This window comes from Ornithorhynchus anatinus, chromosome 17 (assembly GCF_004115215.2).
Source record: "Ornithorhynchus anatinus isolate Pmale09 chromosome 17, mOrnAna1.pri.v4, whole genome shotgun sequence".
Lineage (NCBI taxonomy): Eukaryota > Metazoa > Chordata > Mammalia > Monotremata > Ornithorhynchidae > Ornithorhynchus > Ornithorhynchus anatinus.
The window spans coordinates 14571207-14594240 of NC_041744.1; the positions used below are offsets into that span (position 1 = coordinate 14571207).

The 23034-nt window shown below is 53.8% G+C and overlaps 1 protein-coding gene and 1 non-coding gene across 9 annotated transcripts in view; one reads left to right on the forward strand and one right to left on the reverse strand.

Moving 5' to 3' along the window:
* Positions 1-23034, reverse strand: part of ACACA (acetyl-CoA carboxylase alpha) — a 258984-nt gene that overhangs the window by 163248 nt on the left and 72702 nt on the right. For all 8 annotated transcript variants that reach the window (XM_029082675.2, XM_029082678.2, XM_029082676.2 and 5 more), the window contains 15 exons: positions 22365-22574; positions 21050-21220; positions 18488-18649; positions 18059-18222; positions 17477-17627; positions 16134-16237; positions 15390-15471; positions 14158-14303; positions 13312-13462; positions 12102-12236; positions 10799-10945; positions 8512-8700; positions 7338-7438; positions 5992-6080; positions 446-570 (listed from right to left, as the gene is read on the reverse strand). In XM_029082675.2, the coding sequence (XP_028938508.1) occupies positions 446-570; positions 5992-6080; positions 7338-7438; positions 8512-8700; positions 10799-10945; positions 12102-12236; positions 13312-13462; positions 14158-14303; positions 15390-15471; positions 16134-16237; positions 17477-17627; positions 18059-18222; positions 18488-18649; positions 21050-21220; positions 22365-22574 (2127 nt within the window). The remainder of the gene's footprint in view (positions 1-445; positions 571-5991; positions 6081-7337; positions 7439-8511; positions 8701-10798; positions 10946-12101; positions 12237-13311; positions 13463-14157; positions 14304-15389; positions 15472-16133; positions 16238-17476; positions 17628-18058; positions 18223-18487; positions 18650-21049; positions 21221-22364; positions 22575-23034) is intronic.
* Positions 11539-11676, forward strand: LOC114818125. The gene has a single exon (XR_003765946.1). It is a non-coding gene; the product is annotated as a small nucleolar RNA SNORA7 (small nucleolar RNA).

A 23034-nucleotide genomic window follows, 5' to 3' on the forward strand; every position in this document is an offset into this window, starting at 1 on the left:
TCTCCGCGTTGGTTGTAACCAGAGGGATTGCCACTGCTAGAATGAGCCCTTCTTCCCAGCCTGGAGAAGTCCCTTCGGGCCGGGGATTCGATTCAGTTGTATTTATCGAGCGTCTACCGTGTGTGCAGACCACTGCACAAAGCGCTTGGGAGAGTACAATGGAGGAATAAACCGACCGGGTAATAACAGTAACGACGTTGGTATTTCTTTAAGCGCTTCCTACGTGCAGAGCACTGTTCTAAGCGCCGGGGTAGAGGCGGGGGGATCGGGTCGCCCCACGTGGGGCTCACAGTCTTACTCCCCATTTTCTCGGACTGAGGGCTGCCCGGGAAGCTTGGACGCGGCCACCAGCCAAGCCCCTCCTGGGCCGCTGACACACGAAGGACACCGGAAGCAGGAAATCCCCCCTTCTGTAGACTCCCGTCTCCCAAACGACCGGACTCACAATGAGCATCGTGACCAGCAGGTTCTTCTTGGTGACCTGAGCGTGGGAGAAGATGTAGTTCAGCACAGTGTTCATGTCACTCTTGTTCTCCTCCCGAAGGGCAAACACACACTTGTCATAGTGACCTGGAGGAAGGAATAAAGAAGCATTCTAGTCTGACTTCTTCCTGGATGTCTCTTAGAGGAACGATGCGGCCTACCCGTTCCGTACAGCGACGACAAGTCGGGGGTGAAGGAGGGATGGAGTGACGGAGCCCAAACTTTCAGTGAAAATTAAGATTCTCGTAAAGCTGGAATGGGGCAAGGAGGAAGGGTGGAAGAGGAGGATTCTCTCTCATTTTAGGGCTTTCCCCACAAGGCAGAAAACTAGACACGACTCTTTCCTCGGATCATGACCATTTATTCCCCTCCAACCCCGGAAAGATATTCGGCTAATCCCCAAGTCCCCGTTTTCCCACAAGAGATGCCGTTTACTAGATCACACCAATATTCCATCCAATCCGTATTTCGTCTCTGACGCCCCAAGGAGCCATGTAATTTTTGCCCTCTCTGACACTGTCCTTAACGTATAGGACGCACCTCATATCATCTCAAATTTTCCTTCTACTAATGAGGATGGCTTCTTTGGCTTCTTTTTTAAGTCCCCGAGGAGCCTAGCGGATTGCTCTAAAAACGGATCAGGCTAAATAAATTTAGTAACCCGACAGTAACTGATCCAAATCCTCTCGAAGCTACTGATACTTCCTATCGGCCCAACTTGCTGTTGTAACAAATTCCACATACTTCTCCTCCTCTGTGTGAACAAGTTCCCCTTTGCGCATTTTGAATTTACATTGTCAAGTTTCACCGGGCGGCCCCTGGATCTGGGGCGGTGGGATTCTGTGTTTGCCCTGTCCACAGAATGTTCCGCGACTTTAGCCTAAGGAACCCGGTACCCCCACACACGCTTCATCTGACACTTAGTACGGTGCTCTGCGCACGGTAGGCGCTCACTGACTCTGAAATCCAGGGCCAGCCCAAGATACGAGGTACAGTCAGAAGTCAGACACGTTTCGGCTACCGTAAGTGCAGCCAATTGGATGACACCGCTTAGAAAATCAGAGACGCTCTAGTGTGGCCCGGGGGAACGAATACAGGTCTGGGAATCGTTCATTCCTTCAACGGTATTTATTGAGCGCATACTATGTGCAGAGCGCTGTACTGAGCGCTTGGAATGTACAAATCGGTAACAGACAGAGACAGTCCCTGCGCTCTGACGGGCGCACAGTCTAATCAGAGGACCTGGGCTCGGATCCTGGCTCTGCCACGTGACCGGAGGCAAGCTACTTAACTCCTCTATGTTTCACCTTCCTCCTCTGTAAAATGGGTATTGAGCTGTTCTCCTTCTTCCTTAGACTTTGAGCCCCACGTGGGACAGGGAGATCCAAAGTGATTAACTTGCATCCATCCCAGGGTTTGGGACAGTGCTTGACACAGTAAGCACTTAGCAACTACAATAATACCACTGACGTCCCAGGGAAACTTTATATCCTAAGAGAACTAATCAAACCAAGGTGTTCTCGAGCGCTTACCGCGCGCAGAACACTGAATTGGGTGCTTGGGAGAGAACCGTAGAATAGAATTGGCAGGCACGTCGGCTGACCATCGGGAGCTCACAAGGGAAGACAGACATTAAAATAAATTATGGCTACGCACCTAAACGCTGTGGGGCTGAGGGAGGGGTGAATATCAAGTGCTTGAAGAGTACAAAGCTAAGTGCATAAGCGACACAAAGCGGAAAGAGGACTGGGGGAAATGAGGGCCTCGTCGGGGAAGGCCTCACAGAGGAGATGTAATGTTAATCGGGCAGCAGCGTGGCCCAGTGGAAAGAGCCCGGGCTTGGGAGTCCGGGGTCATGGGTTCGAATCCCGGCTCGGCCCCTCGTCAGCTGTGTGACCGTGGGCGACTCACTTCACTTCTCTGTGCCTCAGTTACCTCATCTGGAAAATGGGGATTAAGGCTGTGTGCTTCACGTGGGACAACCTGATTACCCTGTGCCTACGCAGCGCTTAGAGTAGTGCTCAGCACATAGTAAGCGCTTAACATTATTATTAAGGCTTTGAAGGTGGGGAGAGTAGTGGGCTGTCCTATATGACGGGGGGGGGGGGGCGGGAGTTCCAAAGGGAAGATGGGGGCAAGGGGTCTGGGAAGAGACAGACGTGATCGAGGGGTACAGTGAGCGGGGACGGGGAGGGAGGAGCAAAGTGCGTGAGCGAGGTTGTCCTGGGAAATCAGCAAGGTAACAGGAATAATAATTCCGGTATCTGTTAAAGTGCCTAGCGTGTGACGGCCACTGTTCTAAGCTCTGGGGTGGATACAAGTTAAAGCAGGTTGATGCCAGTCCCTGTCCCGCATGGGGCTCGCCCTCTTAAATCCCCATCCTCCAGGTGAGGTAGCTGAAGCCCAGGGAAGTTAAGTGACTTGCCCAAGGTCACACAGCAGATGACTTCAGAAGCTTCGAAGGCAGAAATGGAAGGTCTGGCCAGAGATCAAGGGGTCGTGGTCCCTAGTCTCCTAACTGGTGGGGGGACGTACTCCTTACTTTTCAGATCCCCATGGCCAACACTAGAGTATTTTCTTCCTGTTTCCTTTCCCTCATCGTAAGCCCCGAGCAGGCAAACAAACGCCAGCGCACAGTTCCTCTCTTGCTAGGCCCCACACAAGACGAGACTAACCCTCTAGTACCTCACTCGTGTCGTGACTGAAAAGTGGCTGAAAATGACTGAAAAACCCATCAGCCCTTTGGTTTGCCATTCAATCACACTGCCAAATCTCCATACATTAGATCTTTCCACAGGCCCTGATTTAAGGCTCCCATCCCCGTTTTTTTTTTCCAGCACAGACCCCGACCGCTCCCAAACCCGTCGGTCTTCGCTACTGGGCTCCGTAATGAAATCCGCCGTGGAGAACAAAACCGATACACGGGACCCGATGGAAACGTGAGCTCATGGCGCAGAAAGCTTGACAGATAAACCCATTTCAAAAGAGCCCCCGCCACAAATAACGTTCTGCTGGTATTCCGACCAAGGTCTAGAAACGCGTCCAGGACATCAGAAATCCAGCACGGAAGAGTGCGCGTAACGAGGGTTGGAAAGAAAGAGGTTAACGCCCATTCGGGATCGGAACTGGAACTAATCCGCGGGCTCTTAGGATCACAAGCTACGGAAAGTTCATGCTGAAAGGAAGCCGTGACGACACCGCCACCTCACAGGAGCAGAGGTACGGCGAAGCGGCGTGGCCTGGCGGATTGGGCACGGGCCTGGCCGTCAGGAGGACCCGGGTTCTAATTCCGACCCCGCCACCCGTGTGACCTGGGGCAAGTCGCTTCACTTCTCAGGACCTCCGTTCCCTGGATATCGGTGAGATGGGGATTCATTCAGTAGTATTTATTGAGCGCTCACTCATGTGCAGAGCACTGTACTAAGCGCTTGGAATGGACAAATCGGCAACAGATAGAGACAGTCCCTGCCCATTGGCGGGTTACAGTCTAATCGACGGGCTTACAGTCTAATCGGATTAAGAGTGTGAGCCCCGTTTGGAACGGGGCCTGTGTCCAACCCGACAAACTTGTATCTATCCCGGTCCTTAGAACAGCGCTTGGCGCATAATAACTACTTATTATGCATCTAAGCATAATAAGTGCTTATCACGTACTAAGTATGTGTTGCCCGACTGTACATTCCAAGCGATTGGTGAGCGATTACGGGAAGCAGCGTGGCTCAGTGGAAAGGGCCTGGGCTTGGGAGTCAGACGTAATGGGTTCGAATCCCGGCTCGGCCACTTGTCAGCTGGGTGACCGTGGGCAAGTCACTGCACTTCTCTGGGCCTCAGCGACCCCATCTGTAAAAGAGACTCAGAGCCCCAAGTGGGGCAACCTGATGACCCTGTATCTACCCCAGCGCTTAGAACAGTGCTCTGCACAGAGTAAGCCCTTAAATACCAACAATATTATTAATGATGTTGGTATTTGCTAAGCGCTTACTATGCTTTACTATATATACACTATACTGTATATATAGTGTATAGGTATATATATACTATATACTTACTATAATATTGTTTCAGTGCTCTGCACATAGCAAGGGCTCAAATACCAACATTATTATTATTATTACTACAGTGCTCTGCACATAGTAAGCGCTCAATAAATACTACTGAATGAATGAATAACATCATTATTATTATTATTATTAGTAGTAGTAGTAGTAGTATTAAGTTGCAACAGAGTGGGAACTCTCGTGGGGCGCTACTGCCACCTTGCGGCTGACAGCCACATTTATGAGGCACCAATGTAAAACCTTGGCTGGGCGACAGGATTTTTTACACTTCTGGGTTTTCTCCATCATTTAGTGAGGCTCTTCAGAGAGAGACGGGAATAGATTCTACCTAAACGACCCCCCAGTGAGCCCCGGAAAGTCCCTCGACATCTGCGTTTCAACCCCCTGGACGGACTGCCGAAGCGTCTCCGAGTTACAGACCCGAAGGAATGATGATACTAACGCTGGCATTTGTCAAGCGCCTGCGAGGTGCAGAGCACTGTTCTGTGCGCTGGGGGAGATACAGGGTAATCAGGTCGTCCCGCGTGGGGCTCGCGGTCTTAATCCTCATTTTGCAGATGGGGTCACTGAGGCCCCGAGAAGCGAAGCGACTCGCCCACGGGTCGCACAGCTGACGAGTGGGCGGAGCCGGGATTCGAACCCACGACCTCTGACTCCCAAGCCCGGGCTCTTGCCACTGAGCCACGCCGCTCCCAGCGCGCCTCCCGAACTAGACAGGGTGAATTTCCTCCGGCCTGACTGGGGACGAGAGGTAACGCTCCTCTGCTGGGACGACGGTCTCGGTACGGCGGGCGCGGGCCGATCCGCCGATCCTATAGAGGTGGAAAGAGGGGCTGGACTCGTCTAACCAGATCCTTCTCGTGGAGGTTGCGGTGGTCTGTCTGATCAGATCAATCAGTGGCATTTATGGAGCGCTTCCTGTGCGCCCAGCACTGTACTGAGCGACCGGGAGAGTACAAAAGAGTCGGTAGACACATTCCCTGCCCACAAGAAGCTTCCGGTCTGGAGCTTCAAGCCCAGTACAGCGTGGCCTAGTGGCCACAGCACGGGCCTGGGGGTCAGAGAGAGCTGGGTTCACTCATTCAATAGTATTTATTGAGCGCTCACTACGTGCAGAGCACTGTACTAAGCGCTTGGAATGCACCCATCGGCAACAGATAGACAGTCCCCGCCCGCTGACGGGCTTACGGTCTAATCGGGAGAGACAGACAAAAACGAAGGTTCTAATCCCAGCTCCGCCACTTGTCTGCTGTGTGACCTTGAGCAGGTCATTGAGCTTCTCTGTGCCTCAGTGGCCTCCATCAGTAAAATGGAGATGAAGAACGTGAGCCCCGCGTGGGACGGGGACCGCGTCCAAACGCGGGTATCGCCCCCAGCGTTTAGCGCAGCGCCTGGCACATAGCGAGCGCTTCACAAACATCGCCCGGCCACGCCTCAGGGAGGGGCTTACCGTGCTGGAACTGAGTCTCCACTCGCAGGTACTGCCGAAGCAGGTCCATTACCACGGCCTTCATGTGGCCCCGAATGCCACTCCGGTACCTGTGTGGGCAGAGGCCATCAAATCGTCGATCCACGAGTTCGGGCAGGCCCCGCCGGCCTTTCCACCCAACACAGGAGAGGAACCAGGCCAGATGCCCTTCGCGCTCATTCAGCTGTAGGGATTTCCCCAGCTTTTCAGCAATTAAAAATAAATGCGGAAAATCCTGGGGTTCTGGGCCTTCCTCTCTACGGACCGCCCCCCTCCAGGTACCGCTATCCAGCGTGCCATCACGGGGACCACGAGAAAGGTCAGGCCGTACATTTTTGCCAGCTGGGAGAATCTTCCAGCTCGTCGGCCGGGCCGCGCTAACGGGCCGGGTGCGAGAGGACTCCCTGGGGACTGCCCCGTGGATGTCTCCTTGTTCCTTTATTCTCTGGGCACCGGATAATAACTGTGGTATTTGTTAAGCACTTACTCTGTGCCAGGCACTGTACTAAGCGCCGGGGCGGACGCAAGCAAATCGGGTTGGGTACAGTTCCTGTCCCGCCCAGGCGCTCGGGTTGCCGCCGGAATAGGAAAACCGTAGCAGCCGGCGGAAGGCGGGCGAAGAAAGAAGCCGAAAGGGTATCTGAGCTTCGTGAACGGAGAGGGCAGGTGAAACACGAGCACAGCTCAAGACAGGCCTCTTCCCTCAGGTGCCCCTTTCCGGCACCGTCCTACACCCAAGACCCTCCTTCCCACCACCCCGGGGAGCAGGTGAAGCCATATTCTTTTAAGTCCTTGGGCCCTAGAGTCTTTGCCATTTCTGGACAGAGAACCAAGGAGGTGATAGTGAGGGTGGGTGAGATGCGTAAAAGGTAGTAATTTTGGTGTGTGTGTGTGTGTGTGTGTGTGTCTTCCCCCCTCTCGTAGACTTTAAACTCCTTGCAGGCAGGGGATATTTTATGGTCTTCATTATTTTCTCAAGCTACATGCCTAAGTGTGAGGCTACTGACAAAGGCGGCACTCAACAGACAGCAGTAGGAATAATGATAATGGGCGGAGAGAATACAATAATCTCTGAAGTAGAACAAGTGAGAAATAGCATCCAGAGAAGCTGACAAACGGCAAGTATCATCGGGGGTGGGGGGGGGGGGGTGGGGGGGGGGGAGGAAATCTGTTTCAGCTTCTCAACTTTTGCAGGTGATTTCCAGTTTACTGGAGTCAGTTCCTTGATACAGCCCCTCCCCGCTCCCCTCCCTCCTCCCCGCCCCCACAGAGAAATATAAATATATTTATATATTTAGGAAGCAGCAGCTGGGATCCCACGCACTCACCTCTGTACGAGTTGCACGATGCTCTGTGTGTTCATGAAGAAAACCTCTCTCTCAGACTTGCGGTTCAGAGTGGCCGCGTGGCTGTCCAAGATGTTGGCAATCTAAGACCCGGAAAAGAGAGCACCGTAGTGGAGCTCGGCAAGGAAGCCGCACCATCAGCCTCTCTCCCTAAGCGCCCTCCTCCTGCACGGTGGTTCCTGTCCTTCCCCTAGCCGGGAGCGCCTGGGGGTTATCGGAAGCCGGGGGCCGTTCCGGGGCCCGTGCAAAATGAACCGGCCACAGTGGGTCCCCTTTAAACCCCGTCCCCGGGGAGCAGACGTGCTTATCGAAAAGAACTACCGTCAGGGCAGGGGCTCCCACTTGTTGAGTTCCGGACGGGGTCACGGAGAGCCCCGCTTACATGAAGATGGCAGTCGTTAAAGCGCTTACCGTGCGTCAGCGCGGTACTCTACACGGGGCTGGATACAAGCCAATGGGGTTGGAGACGGTCCCCGGCCCAGGTGGGGCTCACAGTCTCAACCCCATTTTACAGACGAGGTAACCGAGGCCCAGAGAAGTGACCTGCCCCAAATCACCCAGCAGACAGGTGGAGGCGCCGGGATTAGAACCCGGGTCCTTCCGACTCCCGGGCCCGTGCTCTATCCACGATGCCGTGCTGCCCCTACGTCTTTCCCGACAGCTCAAGGGTAAGGCCGAGAGATACCAAAGAGACTCCCGAGGGCCAAACCACGCGCCGCCCCTCCGCCAGAAAGTCGCCAGAAAATAAAGGGGCTCCCGAGAATCGATCACAAAGAGCCTGACGAGGACGGAGCCTAGGGGAACGGTTCTGTAGGGCGCAGTGAACCATCTCTCTTTTAACGGCAACCGACTTCAGGGGCGCCTAGTGCTGTTCTAATAGTTGAGGCGGTCTTACATTCGATTCACCGCTTCCGTTTCTGTGCTCAACTGGAAGAGCTTCAGGAAGGGTGTGTTGTTTCGGGCTCTTTTTTAAATGCCACGATAATCAGATCCGACCGCTGGCACATTTGAGTGGCAATAGCCGGAGGGACACGGGTAATTTCCCGGAACCTCTCCTGGGATCACTCGGGACTCCCCTCAACGAGCACCCGAGCCGCCACAGCCCCGTAGTCAGCGGCAGCCGACGCCGAGAGGGGAAATGGGACGCTACCGGTACCTGCTGGCTGGGAAACTGGCAGAGGACCGACGTAATGTTGCTAGCATACTGGGCCATCTCCTTTTTGATGGACTTCTCCACATTTGGAGGGATGCGTCCGGAGACACTGGTCATGATGTCCTGCAGCTCCAAGAGAGGCAAGGAAGGGTCTCGAAGAGTCTTCATCAGTCGTTCAACCCAATCTTTCACCTGAGAGAAAAGAGCACGCGGTCAGGAATGAACAGAACGCGAATATACGACAGGCAACCCAAATGCATCGAGTGCTTGGGTTCGGGGCACCGTACTGAACTCCGGACAAGTCCAACAGCGGTAAGAGACGGTTCCTGCCCTCAAGAGGCTTGCGATCTGATGGGAGAGAAAGGCACATTATTTCGAGTTAGGAGGGTAAAGAAAATGGAAAGATAGATGGGTGAATAAATCTTGATTCTATTTATTGCCATTGTTCTTGTCTGTCCGTCTCCCCCCGATCAGACTGTGCGCCCGTCAAAGGGCGGGGACCGTCTCTATCTGTTACCGATTTGTCCATTCCAAGCGCTTAGTACAGTTGCTCTGCACATAGTAAGCGCTCAATAAATACTAGTGAATGAATGAATAAAACAGGACGGGACACGAATTAATAAGCACATAAGTGCCGGACCCGGCTGTTGGGAGGCTATCACTTGGGGGGCAAGCAAATCAATCTGACACGGTCCCCCGAAGGAGGAGGCCGAAGAGGAGGAGGGACCGCAGGAGGTCTTTGAAGATGGGGAGAGCTGTGGTGGGGTGGATTTGTATGAGGAGGGAGTTGCAGGGTGAATGGCATCGCCAGGGGCTGGAGAGATGAGCGCAAGGGACAGTTGAGAAGGTTTGCCTGATCGGGAATGTAGAGCGCAGGCTGGGACTAAACAGGGGAAGAAGTCAGAGAGCGCAAGAAGGCAGAGCTGGAGGCTAGCCCTGAAACCAAGAACCTCAACTCGTTATCAAAGAGCACTTCTTTTTAACTCAGACGAGGGCGTCGTTCAGCCAACGCTACCTACTCTCTTTTCCCGTTCTTATTTAAAGGGTGACTGCGTCTGCCGAACCCCTGGAGCATCTGAACGGAATCAGAAATGGCAATTCCGTATTAAGGAAAGCTAGAGGTCAAGCTGACTGAAAAAGAGAAGGGGAGGGCCACGGTTTAGTGAGGCTGAGCGTTGGGGGAGAGGATTCAAGCAGCGCGGCCCTGTGGGAAAAGCAGGGGCCTGGGAATCAGAGGTCCCAGGTTCCAATTCCGCCTCTGCCACATGTCTGTTTTGTGGCCCTGAGCAAGCAATAACGGTAATAATAGTCATCGTTACGGTATTTGTTAAGCACCTGCCATGTGCTAAGCATCGTTATAAGCCGCTGGGGTAGATACAAAGTAATGAGGTTGTCCCACGTGGGGCTCGCGGTCTTAATTCCCATTTTACAGGTGAGGGGACTGAGGCACAGAGAAGTTAAGTGACTTGCCCCAGGTCACACAGCAGACAAGCGGTGGAGCCGGGACTAGGATCCAGGTCCTCTGACTCCCGAGCCCGGGCTCTGGCCACTGGACCGTGCTGCTCCGTGCCTCGGTCACCTCATCCGCAAAATAGGCATTAAAGCTGTGAGTCCCGTGGCGGGTACGGAATGTGTCCAACCAGATGATCTTGTATCTACCCCAGCATTCAGTACAGTGCCTGGGACATACTGCTGAACAAATGCTCTAAAAGAGAAAAAATTCCAGGTGGAAAGGCAGGAACGCTGGTTTGAACAAGGAGAGTTCAGAGTGGAAGGGATGCGGTGGAAGGGGAGAGCAGATGGGAAACGGGGAGCCGACTGAGAGCTAGCTATCTGAGCCTCAGAAATCCACTCCAGGGCCCGAGTCATTCCAGAGATCAAAGTTAGGGAGGAACAGAGACAATCAGTGACTCATTTAGAGCGCTAAAGCCTAGACCTCTGACTCGCAAAGAAGTATGAGTCAAAAGACCTTGCCCTTTCAAAAATCTGGCCCTGCGGAACAAGGACTGTCCCCCACCTAATTGACTTGACTCTGCCCCAGTGCTTACAACAGTGTTTGACACATCGTAAATGCTTAACAAACACCTTAAAAAGGGAAGCTGCAGGCAAGCGGAAATTCTGCCTCCCCCTCTTCTGCTCTCCTCTGCCATCTGACACACAGATTCACGCTACGGTGACGCAGAATGGCGACGGAACCTTCTCGCGGTTGGCCCCGTCACTCGGCTCAAACCTTCAAAGCGACAAACGAGTGCCCGCCCGCCCGTCGATGGAAGGGCTTTTCTTTTCCTACCCTGTTGCTGAAGAAGGGGTCCGGGAGACAGTAGCCGCTCATTACATTGACTAGGTTGTCCAAGACGTAATGGAAGACTCGGTGGAGTTTCTCGCCTCGCAGTGCCGTACTCTGGATCCGTGGCAAGATCCCGGTGTGCAGTTCGGCCTGTTAACGCCAAATCAACCTGATTAACTTGCGGGGCCTTCTTTCCGCCACTGACCTGAACTCATCCTGGCACGGCTGAAAATCTTTCAAACAGCCCTCAGACTCGATAGGGAAGACTCGCATCCGTGACCTCGGTGGTCAGGGGAGAGCGCCACAACTTGACTCGCAGGGGAAGAGAGCGCCTGTCATCCTCAATTCCCAGCCCGTCCATTAAAGACTGTTCTGCTGCGGAAACTAAAGGCTCCGATCACCCTCGAGACCGTAGGCTCGTTGTGGGCAAGGGATGTGTCCGCTTACTGTTATATCGAGAAGCAGCGGGGCCTAGTGGAGCACGGGCCTGGGGGTCAGAAGGACCTAGGTTCTAATCCCGGCTCCGCCTCTTGTCTGCGTGACCTTGGGCAAGTCATTTCACTTCTCTGGGCCTCAGTTACCTCATCTGTAAAATGAGGATTAAGGATGTGAACCCCATGTAGGACAGGGACTCTGTCCAACCCTATCACCCTGTACCCCCTTTAGCGCTCAATACCGTGTCTGGTAAGTAGTAAGTGCTTAAAAAATATCACCATTATTATTATTACAGTGCTCTCCCAAGCCCCCTCTCAGGATGGCACCTGGAGAGCCACCAGTCCTCTACCAGTCTCAGCTACGGGAGGGAGAGTCGAGCGGAGGCATATCCATTCCGTTCCTAGCTTGCCCAGTGGCTGGCGAGTGAAAGACGATCTGCTACAGGTCGAAACTCAAGTGTGCTGGGCAGCAGCGGCCCGGGACAGAGTCGAGGGCGGAGACTCAAATTTACCGCTTGGAAGGAGGTGGTGGTAAACCACTTCCGGATTTTTAATCAAGAAAACCCTACGGATCCGCTACCAGGACGATCGCGGATGGAGGTGGGGCGTTCTGCGAACGGGCTCTGCTCAATAATGCTACTGAATGGGAGAGATGGGTCCGTGGTACCGCTAAGGGTCGGAGGCGACTCGGCAGCATAAGACAAGACTCCGCCAAGCGTTCTGTGCTCTATTCTCAATGAACAGGATTGATCGACCGACATCCGTGGTGAAAAAGGGGCTTGGGGAAAGCCTACAAACCAAGAACCGAGGCAGCCCCAGGCCCGCCCCTCTCTCAGAGAGGTACCGAACGTGTATGATATCTTCCCAGTCACCTGCTGAACTTTGGTAGGGTTGTCCAGCTGCAGTTTGGCAATCACGCAGCCAGGGTCCAGGGCGGCCCCGGGCCGCTTGACATAATGGATGCAGCCAGACTCCACAGATGTCAGAGTCATCACCATCTTCATCACCTGGGAAAACAGGAGAACCTCGGAATTAGGGGACCCGAGCCCGGGAGGACCTCGGGAGACCCAAACCAATTCTCTTCCCCTCTTCAAAACCCTACTTGCAGCTCACCCCCTCCAAGAGGCCTTCCCAGGCTGAGCTCCCCTTTTCCCTCTGCTCCCTCTACCCTCCCTTCCCCTCTCCGCAGCTAAACCCTCTTCTCCCCCCCTTTCCCTCTGCTCCTCCCCCCTCCCGTCCCATCCCCTCGGCACTGTCCTCGTCCGCTCAACTGTATATACCCTCATCGCCCTATTTATTTTGTTTAATGAGATGTACATCGACCGGATTCTATTTGCTATTGTTTTGATGAGCTGTGCTTCCCCTCGACTCTATTTATTGCCATCGTTCTCGTCTGTCCGTCTCCCCCGATTAGACCGTAGTCCCGTCAGAGGGCAGGGACTGTCTCTATCTGTTGCCGATCTGTACATTCCAAGCGCTTAGTACAGTGCTCTGCAGAGAGTAAGTGCTCAATAAACACTATTGAACGAATGAATGAACGAATGAGACCAATCCGTCTCTTTCCTCTTGGAGGCGGGATTGCCCCGGTCCAATCCAAGTGAGGTCTAAAGGGCACGATCACTCGTACTCCCTTGGAAAATTATTCCGGTACGTAACGACTCGTCCCCTCGGGAGGTGCTTCCTCTAACTGCAATCACGGCTCCAACAGCTGTTTCACTGGGACTGTTCTGAGCGGTCCCTGCTCCTGGGGACCCGCGGAGCCTCACCCCCTCGATCCGCCGTCCGTTGACGGGGCTGGTGACCCGCTACTCCTCCGATCCCAGGAAGCGGCCTTTGCCGTCTAGACCGTAAGCTCCTCGTGGGCAGGGAACGTGTCTACCAACTCCGTTAGGCCGTGCTCTCCCAAGCAGTGCTCTGCACACAGTAAGCGCTCGAGAAATACGACTGACTGATGCGACACCGACTCCCACATCTATGAATTTCAGTGAGCATCACCCACCCCTCCGCTCCAGCCCGTGCCTAGTGGCCGTTTCTTTCCCGGCCCTCCCCCCGTCCTCCTTCCCCCACCCGGTCTCTCCTGACCTCGATCTCGGCGTAGCACTGGCCCGCAAAGACATGACCCCCGTCTTCTATGATGTACTGGATCAACTTCCCAGCCGAAGGGGAGCGCAGCACAGAAGGGTCGTTCTCCTTCTCAAACACACACGTCTTGTTGCCGATCGTGATGCGGTACCTGGGAGAGGCGGCGGGATTCGGGAAGGCAGAGGGGTTGGTCACGGAGGGGGACGGAGGCAGCGAGGCGTCCGACTCGGAAAAGATTTGGGATCGGGCCGCCGCCGCGAAAATGAAAAGCCAGATCTGCTGGAGTCAGGGGACGTGGGTTCCGATCCCGGCTCTGCTCTCTGGCAGCAGTGTGGCCCTGGGTAAGTCACTTCACTTCTCTGGGCCCCAGTTCCTTCATCTGGAAAATGGGGATTAAGACTGTGAGCCCCATGTGGGCCCGGGACTGTGTCCAACCTGATTAGCTTGTATCTGTCCCATCAGTTAGTAACGATAACAATAATCGTACTTGATAAGCGTTTACTATGCGCTAAGCACTGGGGTAGATACAAGGTAATCAGGTTGGACAAGGTCCCCGTCCCACATGGGGGTCACAGTCTTAATACTCATTTTACAGCTGAGGGAACTGAGGCACAGAGAGGTGACGTGGCTCGCCCACGCTCACCAAACGGACAAGTGACAGGGCCGGGATTAGAACCCAGGTCCTCTGCCTCCCAAGCCCGTGCTCTTGCCAGTAGGCCAGGCCGCTTTCCTTAGCACAGTGCCTCACTCACAGTAAGCGCTTAACGAGCACCGTTTTCTTTTTCATCTCTTTCTTCGGTATCTACCGCCCGAGGGCCAAGGGACAAGACCTCCCGGTCAAGGTACCTGTCCACTTCTTCTTTCATGTAGGTGGTGTAGCTGCTGCCGTCGTAGGACAGGAGCAGCCCGCCGTCGCTCAGTCGATGAACATCCACTTCCATGCAGGAGCCGTTCATGATCACCACGTACGAGTTGGGGGACTGCCGGGTCACCTGGGGGGAGCGGAGACCACCGAGTGAGGGGACGGGGCCAGGGCGATCAGCGAGGAACCGTTGGGGGTCCCGTAGTGGTGTTTTTGCCACTTGAAGAGAGAACCACTGTGGCCCAGTAGAGCACAGGCCTGGAGCCAGAAGGACTTGGGTTCTAATCCCAGCTCCACCACTTGTCTGCTGAGGGACCTAGGGCGAGTCACGTCACTTCTCTGGACCTCAGTTCCCCCATCTGTAAAATGGGGATTGAGACCGTGAGCCCCCACCTGGGGGACCGTGTCCAGCCTTAACAACTTGTATCTATCTCCAGCACCTAGAACGGTGCCTGGCACACAGCAAGCGCTTGAGGAATGAGGAATCTGGACAAGGCTTTTTGTCCTTCCTTGACTTTCAGGCAAGAACCGAGTAGCCTCGAACAAGACTGCCGGGGGTGGTGGCGGGGGGCAACACAATATAGTATGACAGAGTACAACAGAAGAACAGACAGACACATTCCCCGCCCAAAACGAGCTCACAGTTTAGAGGGGGGGGACAGACAATAATATAAATAATAAATTAGAGAAACATACATATGTGTTGTGGGGATGGGAGGGAGGACGAACGATGGGAGCAAGTCAGGGCAACGCAGAAGGGAGTGGGAGGAGAGGAGGCCTCAGTCAGGGAAGGCTTCTTGGAGAGGGTGTGCCTTCGATAAGGCTTTAAAGCTGGGGGGAGCGATTTCCCGTCGGATACGAGGAGGGAGGGCGTTCCAGGCCAGAGGCAGGATGTGGGCGAGAGGTCGGCAGTGAGGCAGATGAGATGGAGGTACGGTGAGAAGGTTAGCATTAGAGGAGCGAAAGCGTGCGGGCTGGGCTGTAGCAGGAGAGCGGCCAGGTGTTCGGGAAGAAAACAACCCGTCCTCCTTATCCGGCCGGTTTTAAGGCACGACCAGGCGGTGACTTTAGAACCGCTTGAGCAGCCTGATCTCAAATGTTCTCCAAGATTAATCTGGAAAAGCCTAGTTCCGCCAAAGGATGGAGAAAGGAGGGAGCGGGACCCCCAGGAGATGGAGAGCGGGGGTGGAGTGGGAACCCCAGGGAGGAAGCTTACCTTCAATACATACTTGGCCCCTTCATAGATCAGCTCTACGTCTGCTGTGTTCAGAAGCGTATGAGCGGGCAGTACTTGGCCCCTGAAAGAAAATGAAAAACACTAGGTGTTCTGAAATTCAAGAATCCAAAAAGAAATGGACCCCACGGAGTGCTGAGCACGGGGAGCAGAGTGGTCTGGTGGAAACGGCAGGGGCCTGGGAGTCAGAGGACCTGGGTTCTGATAAGAATAACAATAATAATAATAATATTAGTACTTGTTAAGCGCTCACTATGTGCCAAGCACTGAACTGAGCAAATCAGTTGGGACACAGTCCCTGTCCCGCAAAGGGCTCACAGCCTTAATCCCCGTTTTACAGATGAGGTAATCGAAGGACAGAGAAGTTGAGTGACCCAAGGTCACAGAGCCGACAAGGTAGCGGAGCCGGGATTAGGACGCGGGTCCTTCGGACTCCCCGGCCCGTGCACCGTCCACCGAGCCACGCTGTTGACTCCTCTCTACTAGGAGACCGGACGAAACAGCTGATCTACACCAGTTCCAGTAACTACCCTATGACATCTGCCCCAGGGGCAGGAACGAAAAGCCTCTACCCATTCCTCTCCAGTCATCCCCCGGACCAGCCTCGGAAGGCGTCACCCAGTGCTCGCTCCCGGCCCGGATCCCCGGGAATGCGATCCCGGAGCCCGGCGGCGAGGCGGCCGTCTCAACGACCGGTGGGCCGTTACTCTCGGGAATCCGGCCTACCTCTCCAGGGAATGCAGGAAGTTGGAGACGCTGTTCCGCAGGCTCACGTCGGCTACGTGCAGGGCTCCGCACACTACCCCCAACATGGTGTCGGGCCGCTCCGCCTGGGAGCAGAGAAAATGCTCAAAGACTTCCCCAACTGCTCCCGCGCTCCAACACGGGCGTCAGTACGACCAGCGGAAAACGGTCGACAGCAACGAAGAATTACTCCTCCGTGTCCCGTGCCGGGCCCAAACTGCCGTACGTGATAGGCGGGGAGGTCCGATCATTGAGATGGGATGGGGGCCTCTCCCTCTTCTCCACGGTCGGGGGGTGGGGGGGGGGGGGTCGTTCCGTGTGGCGGGGGTAAGTCCGAGGGAGGTCGAGCACAAACGCTTTCCATTACCGAAAGATTCCGCGAATCGTTCCGGGCGGTGAGCTTTAGGTGCGTTTTGTTTGGGATGCGAAAAGGGTGATGGCACAGCTAGTACTGACTCCGTAGAGAAGATGTAACCCTACCAAATTACGTATTGAATATTTATCCACATCCAATTATCACCCGTCAAATCTAGGGTAATCCCAGAGCAAACCCAAAGCATTCAGGATCTGGGTCGGCTTGAAAGGAGGCGTTTGCGGCAAAGCCGTGCCACGCTACACGAGGGCAAAAATGATAGGCTCCATCTGTTATCATACCCGAGGAGGTGATAAAACAGGCAGAAGACATGAATGCACAAAACTGATAAACGAAGCCTAAACAATCTCAAGACTCCGAGGTCTCACGGGTCGGCTAGAATCCATTAAATAGGAGCTAAATGAATTCCAGATATCCATCGATTGAATACTCTACCGAACTCTTGTCTTACGTCTCGAGTCGCCTCCGACCCATAGCGAGACCACGGACGCATCTCTTCCCGAACGCCCCGCTCTCCACCCGCAATCGTTCCGGCAGCGTATCCGTAGACATTTCTTGGTAAAAATACGGAAGCGATTTACCACCGCCGCCTTCCGCGCGGTAAACTCGGGGTTCCGCCCTCGACTCTCTCCCGTGCGGCCGCTGCCTAGCACGGGTGAGTTTTGATTTGTAACGGACGGCCTTCCACTCGTTAGCCACCGGCCAAGCTAGGAACGGAAGGGGTAGGCCTCTGCTCGACTCTCCCTCCCACAGCCGAGACTGGTAGAGGACTGGAAACTCTCCAGGTGCCACCCTGCAGGGGGCTAACGAACTCACGACCACCTAAACTCAAGTCCAGTTGCTTTAAATGGAGGCGTTGGGTTTTTCTCATCACCGTGATGAGAAAAACCAGCGCCCCAAAGGACTCTTGGTTGAACACGGCTCAATCCGATCCCCAAGACAACGGCCGTACCTGGACCTTCTCGGCTATCAGCCTGTCCAACCAGCCGGTATCGATTCTGTTCTGCTGGAAGCTCTCCGTCTCCAACAGTTTGATGAGGTACTCGACCGTGGTTCGGAAGTCCCCTCGGATGGACAGCTCCTTCAGGGCCACCACCATGTTTCTTAAAGGGGAGAGGCATTTCGGGGGGGGGAAAAAAAAAATATTTAGACACTTGGCGGTTCCGCGCACAGTTTTTCGTCATCAGGTGGTCTAACAGCCAGTGGCCGGAGAGTGAGAGGGCAGTGGTTTCAGGTGTGGAGTCCTCTTAGGGAAGTATGGACACCGCTGGGATCTACTGAGTTTTGATCTCTAGTTACTGTGCGGTCATCAACACATCTTACCTATAGTTTCGTCACGTACACGAGAATAGATCACAGTACATTCACCCCTCAGAGGGGGGGGATATATCAGTAAACGAACTGACACGGGAAAGAAGCAGAGAGGTATAAAACACGCGTAGTCGTGAACTTCAAATTGGCTTTTCAGGGGGACATTTTTGTAGGAGGGATTTTAGCATTTTTAGGAAAAACAATCGAGTGGCTGGCCACTTACGAAATTGCTTCCTCTCTGTTCTCTCCCCAGGAGAAGCAGTGGCCAAACTGAGAATCTGCAAACTCGTGAAGTCCCCCGGCGGCCGCCACGCTAAAATATCCCCACACGTTCTTATTACTGCGGAAGTTCAGTTCCTGGACTGTTCCTGAACTGGGTTTAAAACCCTGCCAGAGGAGGAGAGGAATAAAAGAGACCGTGTTACATTTCCGAGAAATAATTCCATTTAAGAGGCAACGGCATAATGACACACGAAACCCCAAGAGGCTAAAGGAAAAGGGTGGGCTTCATTCAAATCCTGTCTTGCTCCCTCGTCACTGGACATCTATGGACCTGGTTCACCTAACGTGTCTCGGGATCCCGTGGTTTGCTGGCGGTCAAGCTGGGACCGGGGGAGGCGCGAATGCCTCGGGCGACCGAGACTCGAGTTACCTCGTCTGGATTCTCACTGGTGATCCGCGCGGCGATGACGTGGCCCCGGGGGCACGGGACGTGGGCGGAGTTCTCAAAATCAATGGGGACGTCTCCCCAGGGGGACACCCCGTACATCATGCGTATGTCCTTGATTCGGTACAGAGGAATTCCCATGGCGATCTGGGGGGGGGGACAACGGACACGTGAGGAGAATTCTCTTCCCCGATCTGCTTTCCTTGAGAATCAAGGAGCTGCCAACCCCATCGCCTCAGAGCTAGTCGATGAAAGGATCCATTCCAAGTTAAATGACGCAGCCCGGGAGTCTCCACGTTACGGAACTGCTCCGCACTAATCCCGATTCGCTGCCCGATGAGAACGGCCAAATTCACTCGGGCACCAGAACCCTGTCCTGGTTGGCTTCGGGCCTGCAAGACTAATTTCAAAGCATTTAGGCAGAGGATCCCGAGTGTGGCGTTACAGAAGACAGAGGTTTTACAATCCGGTGTGTGAGGAGGGGAAAGATAATCTTCTGGGGCCCTCAAGTTCTCTATGACTTAGCAGCCACGGGCCCTTCGGTAGTCAATGCGACATCCGCTCTCTCTCCTTTGACTGGGAGCCCCATGTAGGAAAGGGACTGCGTCCCGATTAACTAGCACCTATTTACCCCCCAGTACTTAGAGTAGTGTTCACCACACAGTAATTGCCTAAGAAATGTAATAATTAATAATAATGGTAATTATAATAATAACGGTAATTCTGGTCTGCCACGGGATGAGAATTAGTATACGCGTGGCTGTGTGCAGCTACCTGAGAAGCAGCGTGGCTCAGTGGAAAGAGCCCGGGCTTGGGAGTCAGAAGGTCATGAGTTCTAATCCCCTCTCCACCGCTTATCTGCTGTGCGACTCCGGGCAAGTCACTCCACTTCTCTGGGCCTCGGTTCCCTCGTCTGTAAAAACGGGGGTGAAGACCGGGAGCCCCACGTGGGACAACCCGATTACCCTGCATCTACCCCAGCGCTCAGAACAGCGCTTGGCACATAGTAAGCGCTTAACAAATACCACAGTTATTATTATTACCTCTATGAGACACCTCTAGTAGTCAGTGCTTAATAATAATGTTGGTATCTGTTAAGCGCTTACGATGTGCGGAGCACTGTTCTAAGCGCTGGGGGAGACAGAGGGTCATCAGGTCGTCCCACGTGAGGCTCCCAGTTAATCCCCATTTTACAGAGGAGGGAACTGAGGCCCAGAGAAGTTAAGTGACATGCCCAAGTACCACAGTGAGTATTCTGATTATAAACAGGCGGCCAACGGATTCAACTACAACTCCCTTCTTCCATGACCAGAACCAGAAGGGAGGGGGAGCGGGAATCCGTCGGGAAAACCCGGAAGAACGCGAAACGCCCAGCGTACTCTTTGGTCGTGAGAAGTGTCAGATCCCATCCGAGATTCCTGCTGCTTCCCCTGCTTTCCTTTCCCGCGTGATCCTAGGGCCGAGGCAGCATCAGAGGAGCCCCCCCCCCTTGCCTGCGAGAGGCCGGACCTGCTCCTACCCTCGACAGGAGAGGCCTGCATTCCGCCTGTACCTAAAACAGCACAGCAGTTGAGGTGAACACCCAGAGGGCGGTTAAATCCTTCAGTCACCATCTGCCACTGGCGTACAGACAACCTGGCCGCCGACTGCTAAATGTAAATCCCGAGACGCGGTGCTGCCTAGTGGATACAGCACGGGCCTGGGAGTCCGAAGGAACTGGGTTCTAATCCCGGCTTGGCTACTTGTCTGCTGCGTGACCGTAGGCATGTCGCTTGACTTCTCTGTGCCTCAGTTCCCTCATCTGTAAAATGGGGATTAAGAGTGGGAGCCCCAAATGAGACAGGGACTGTGTCCAGCCTGATTAGCTTGTATCTATCCCAGCACCTCTCCTCTTCTAGACCGTGAGCTCGTTGTGGGCAGGGAATATCTGTTTATTGTTATAGTGGACTCTGGTTCATTCAGTCGTATTTACTGAGCGCTTACTGTGTGCAGAGCACTGTACTAAGCGCTCGGAAAGCAAAATGCAGCAACCAAGAGAGCCAATTCCTGCCCACGACGGGCTCACACCCAAGTACTTGATACAGTGCTTTGCACACAGTAAGCGCTCAATAAATACGATCGAATGAATGAAAACAGTGCCTGGCCCACAGTAAGCGTTCAACCGATTCCGTAAAAAAAAAAAAAGGGGCGGGGGGAGTTCTACTTGTTTAAGGGCTCACCCCACGGTACAGAGACTAAAAAAATAAAAACCAAAAGTCAAGCACACTCTGCTCGGCCGTTTCAAAGCATTCCTGTGTTCCCTGCTTTATCGAGGAAGCAAACTTCATTCAATGTGCAAGCGAGCATGAGCGCGCGCACACACTCGCGCACCGAACACAGAGCACGAGCTCCTGACACACACTGAACGAGTCAGCGGTTAGAAAACGGCACACTGGGACGACACGCCGGGAGCCACTCGGACGCGAGCAGCGTCCCTGTTCTCAGATCCCGGCGGAGCCGGCCTCGTCCGCCCCTTGAGTCCCCGCTTCGAAGGCTACCACGACTGACCTGGAGCTGGGCGGCAGGCAGATTGACGTCGGCTACCATCTCCGTGCAGGGGTGTTCCACCTGGAGCCGGGGATTCAATTCCAGGAAGTAAAAGCTGCCGTCTTGGCTGTAGAGGTACTCCACCGTGCCCGCGCTCACGTAGCCAACCATCTTGGCCAGCTTCACGGCACACTAAAAAGACAAGCAGGCTCGGAGTTCCAGTCGTGGGCTTCCACGCTCGTCCGTTCCCAATTCTCCCTCCGAAACTCCCAACGAGAAAAACAACAAAAGCAAAAACAAGATTCGGGGAGCACTCGGGCCGACGTTCTCGCTGGATGTGAGACGGGGTCTGCTCGCCAAGGTAGGGGGACTTTTGGGGGGGATTGATGCGACGTAAGTCTACTGCTCTTTCACGAGTCTCCATCCAGGCTGGGGGTATTTCAGCCTGTACCGCAGCCCACCGTATGCTCGGGCTGTCTGTAGTAAAGGGGACGGGAGGGAGTCATAGGATAAGGCTTGTGCCCGATGGGAGGAGCTGCACTTCACCACCTTGGGAAATCCACGTCAAACCTCAAATCTACATCTTTTCTCCAAGACCGGAGCCCCCGAAGTCTCGATCATCAATCCAAAATGCTTCGTAGGGATGATTTTTCCAGAGTTCAAATTTAACCTGTTGAACTCCGAAGATGCAGGAAAACGTTCTTGAAGGAGAAGGTTAAGGGGAGAATTCTAAACTGTGCTAACAAATGCCACTCTTGGGCAAACCAAAGTCCGATTAACACTCATGAGGATCCAAACAGAAGATTCTCTGTTATCTTGAAGACCTGAGATAGAGGTTCTCATTCTGAAAAACGGGGTGACCTGCCTAAGGTGAATCCCTTGAAAAAAGAAAAATAATTACTACCCCCTCCTTCAGAGCCTTACTGAAGGCCCATCTCCTCCAAGGGGCCTTCCCAGACCAAGACCCTCCTTTCCTCTTCTCCCACTCCCTTCTGCAACGCTGTGACTCGCTCCCTTGGTTCTTCCCCCCGCTCGGCTCCACAGCGCTCGTGTACGTATCTGTAATTTATTGATTTATATGGATGACTGTCTCCCCCGCCCTAGACTTTACGCGCGTCCTGGGCAAGGAATGTGCCTGTTTATTGTTGTATCGTACTCTCCCAAGTGCTTAGTACAGTGCTCTGCACGCAGTAAGCGCTCAGTAAATACGAACCAATGTCTAAATGAATGAATGAGAAAGAACATAAGCGGCATCCACCTTCCCCCTCATGTACCTAGGAACATCATCCAATGGGGAAAGGAGAAACCGTGCAAGTCTTACGCGTCGGACACACACCTGCTCCATGCGCTCGAAAATGACAGAGGTCGCGATGGTGGCGGGCGCCTCTTCGATGATCTTCTGGTGCCTGCGCTGCACAGAGCAGTCGCGGCCGAACAGGGAGATGGCGTTGCCGTACTGATCGGCCAGAATCTGCACTTCCAAATGACGGGACTGTTTGGCCAGTCTCATCACAAAGATGGGCGAGCCGGGCACTTCAGCTTGAACCTACGACCGAAAAGGAAATTAGACAAATCCTAGACTCTCTCATTTTGGCAACCGCCGTAAACCATTTGTCAACCTTCGTAACGCAAAGAGGCTGTACTGTCAACTATACTGCCTATTCCATATTCTAAATCTACCTAAGAAATCTTCATACGATAAACACAACAGAACAGACATTCGGCCTTCAATACGAATGAATCGTATTAAAACTGGAAAACCCAAACTGAATCAAATAGCAGAACCCACTGTTCCAATCTGGTAAATATAGACACAGCCATCCCGAAAGCAGACTCTTTCCAAAGCCGATGTGAACCACAAGAGCTCAATAAAAAGACCATATTCTGGAATCTGGGGTAAGTGGAGATATTTTCAACCTGTCCCCAGGAGCTGGTCCATTTTTAACGGTCGGTACGAATGAAAAACGAATAACCTGTGCCCACTTACAAAAGAAGGAAAATATTCT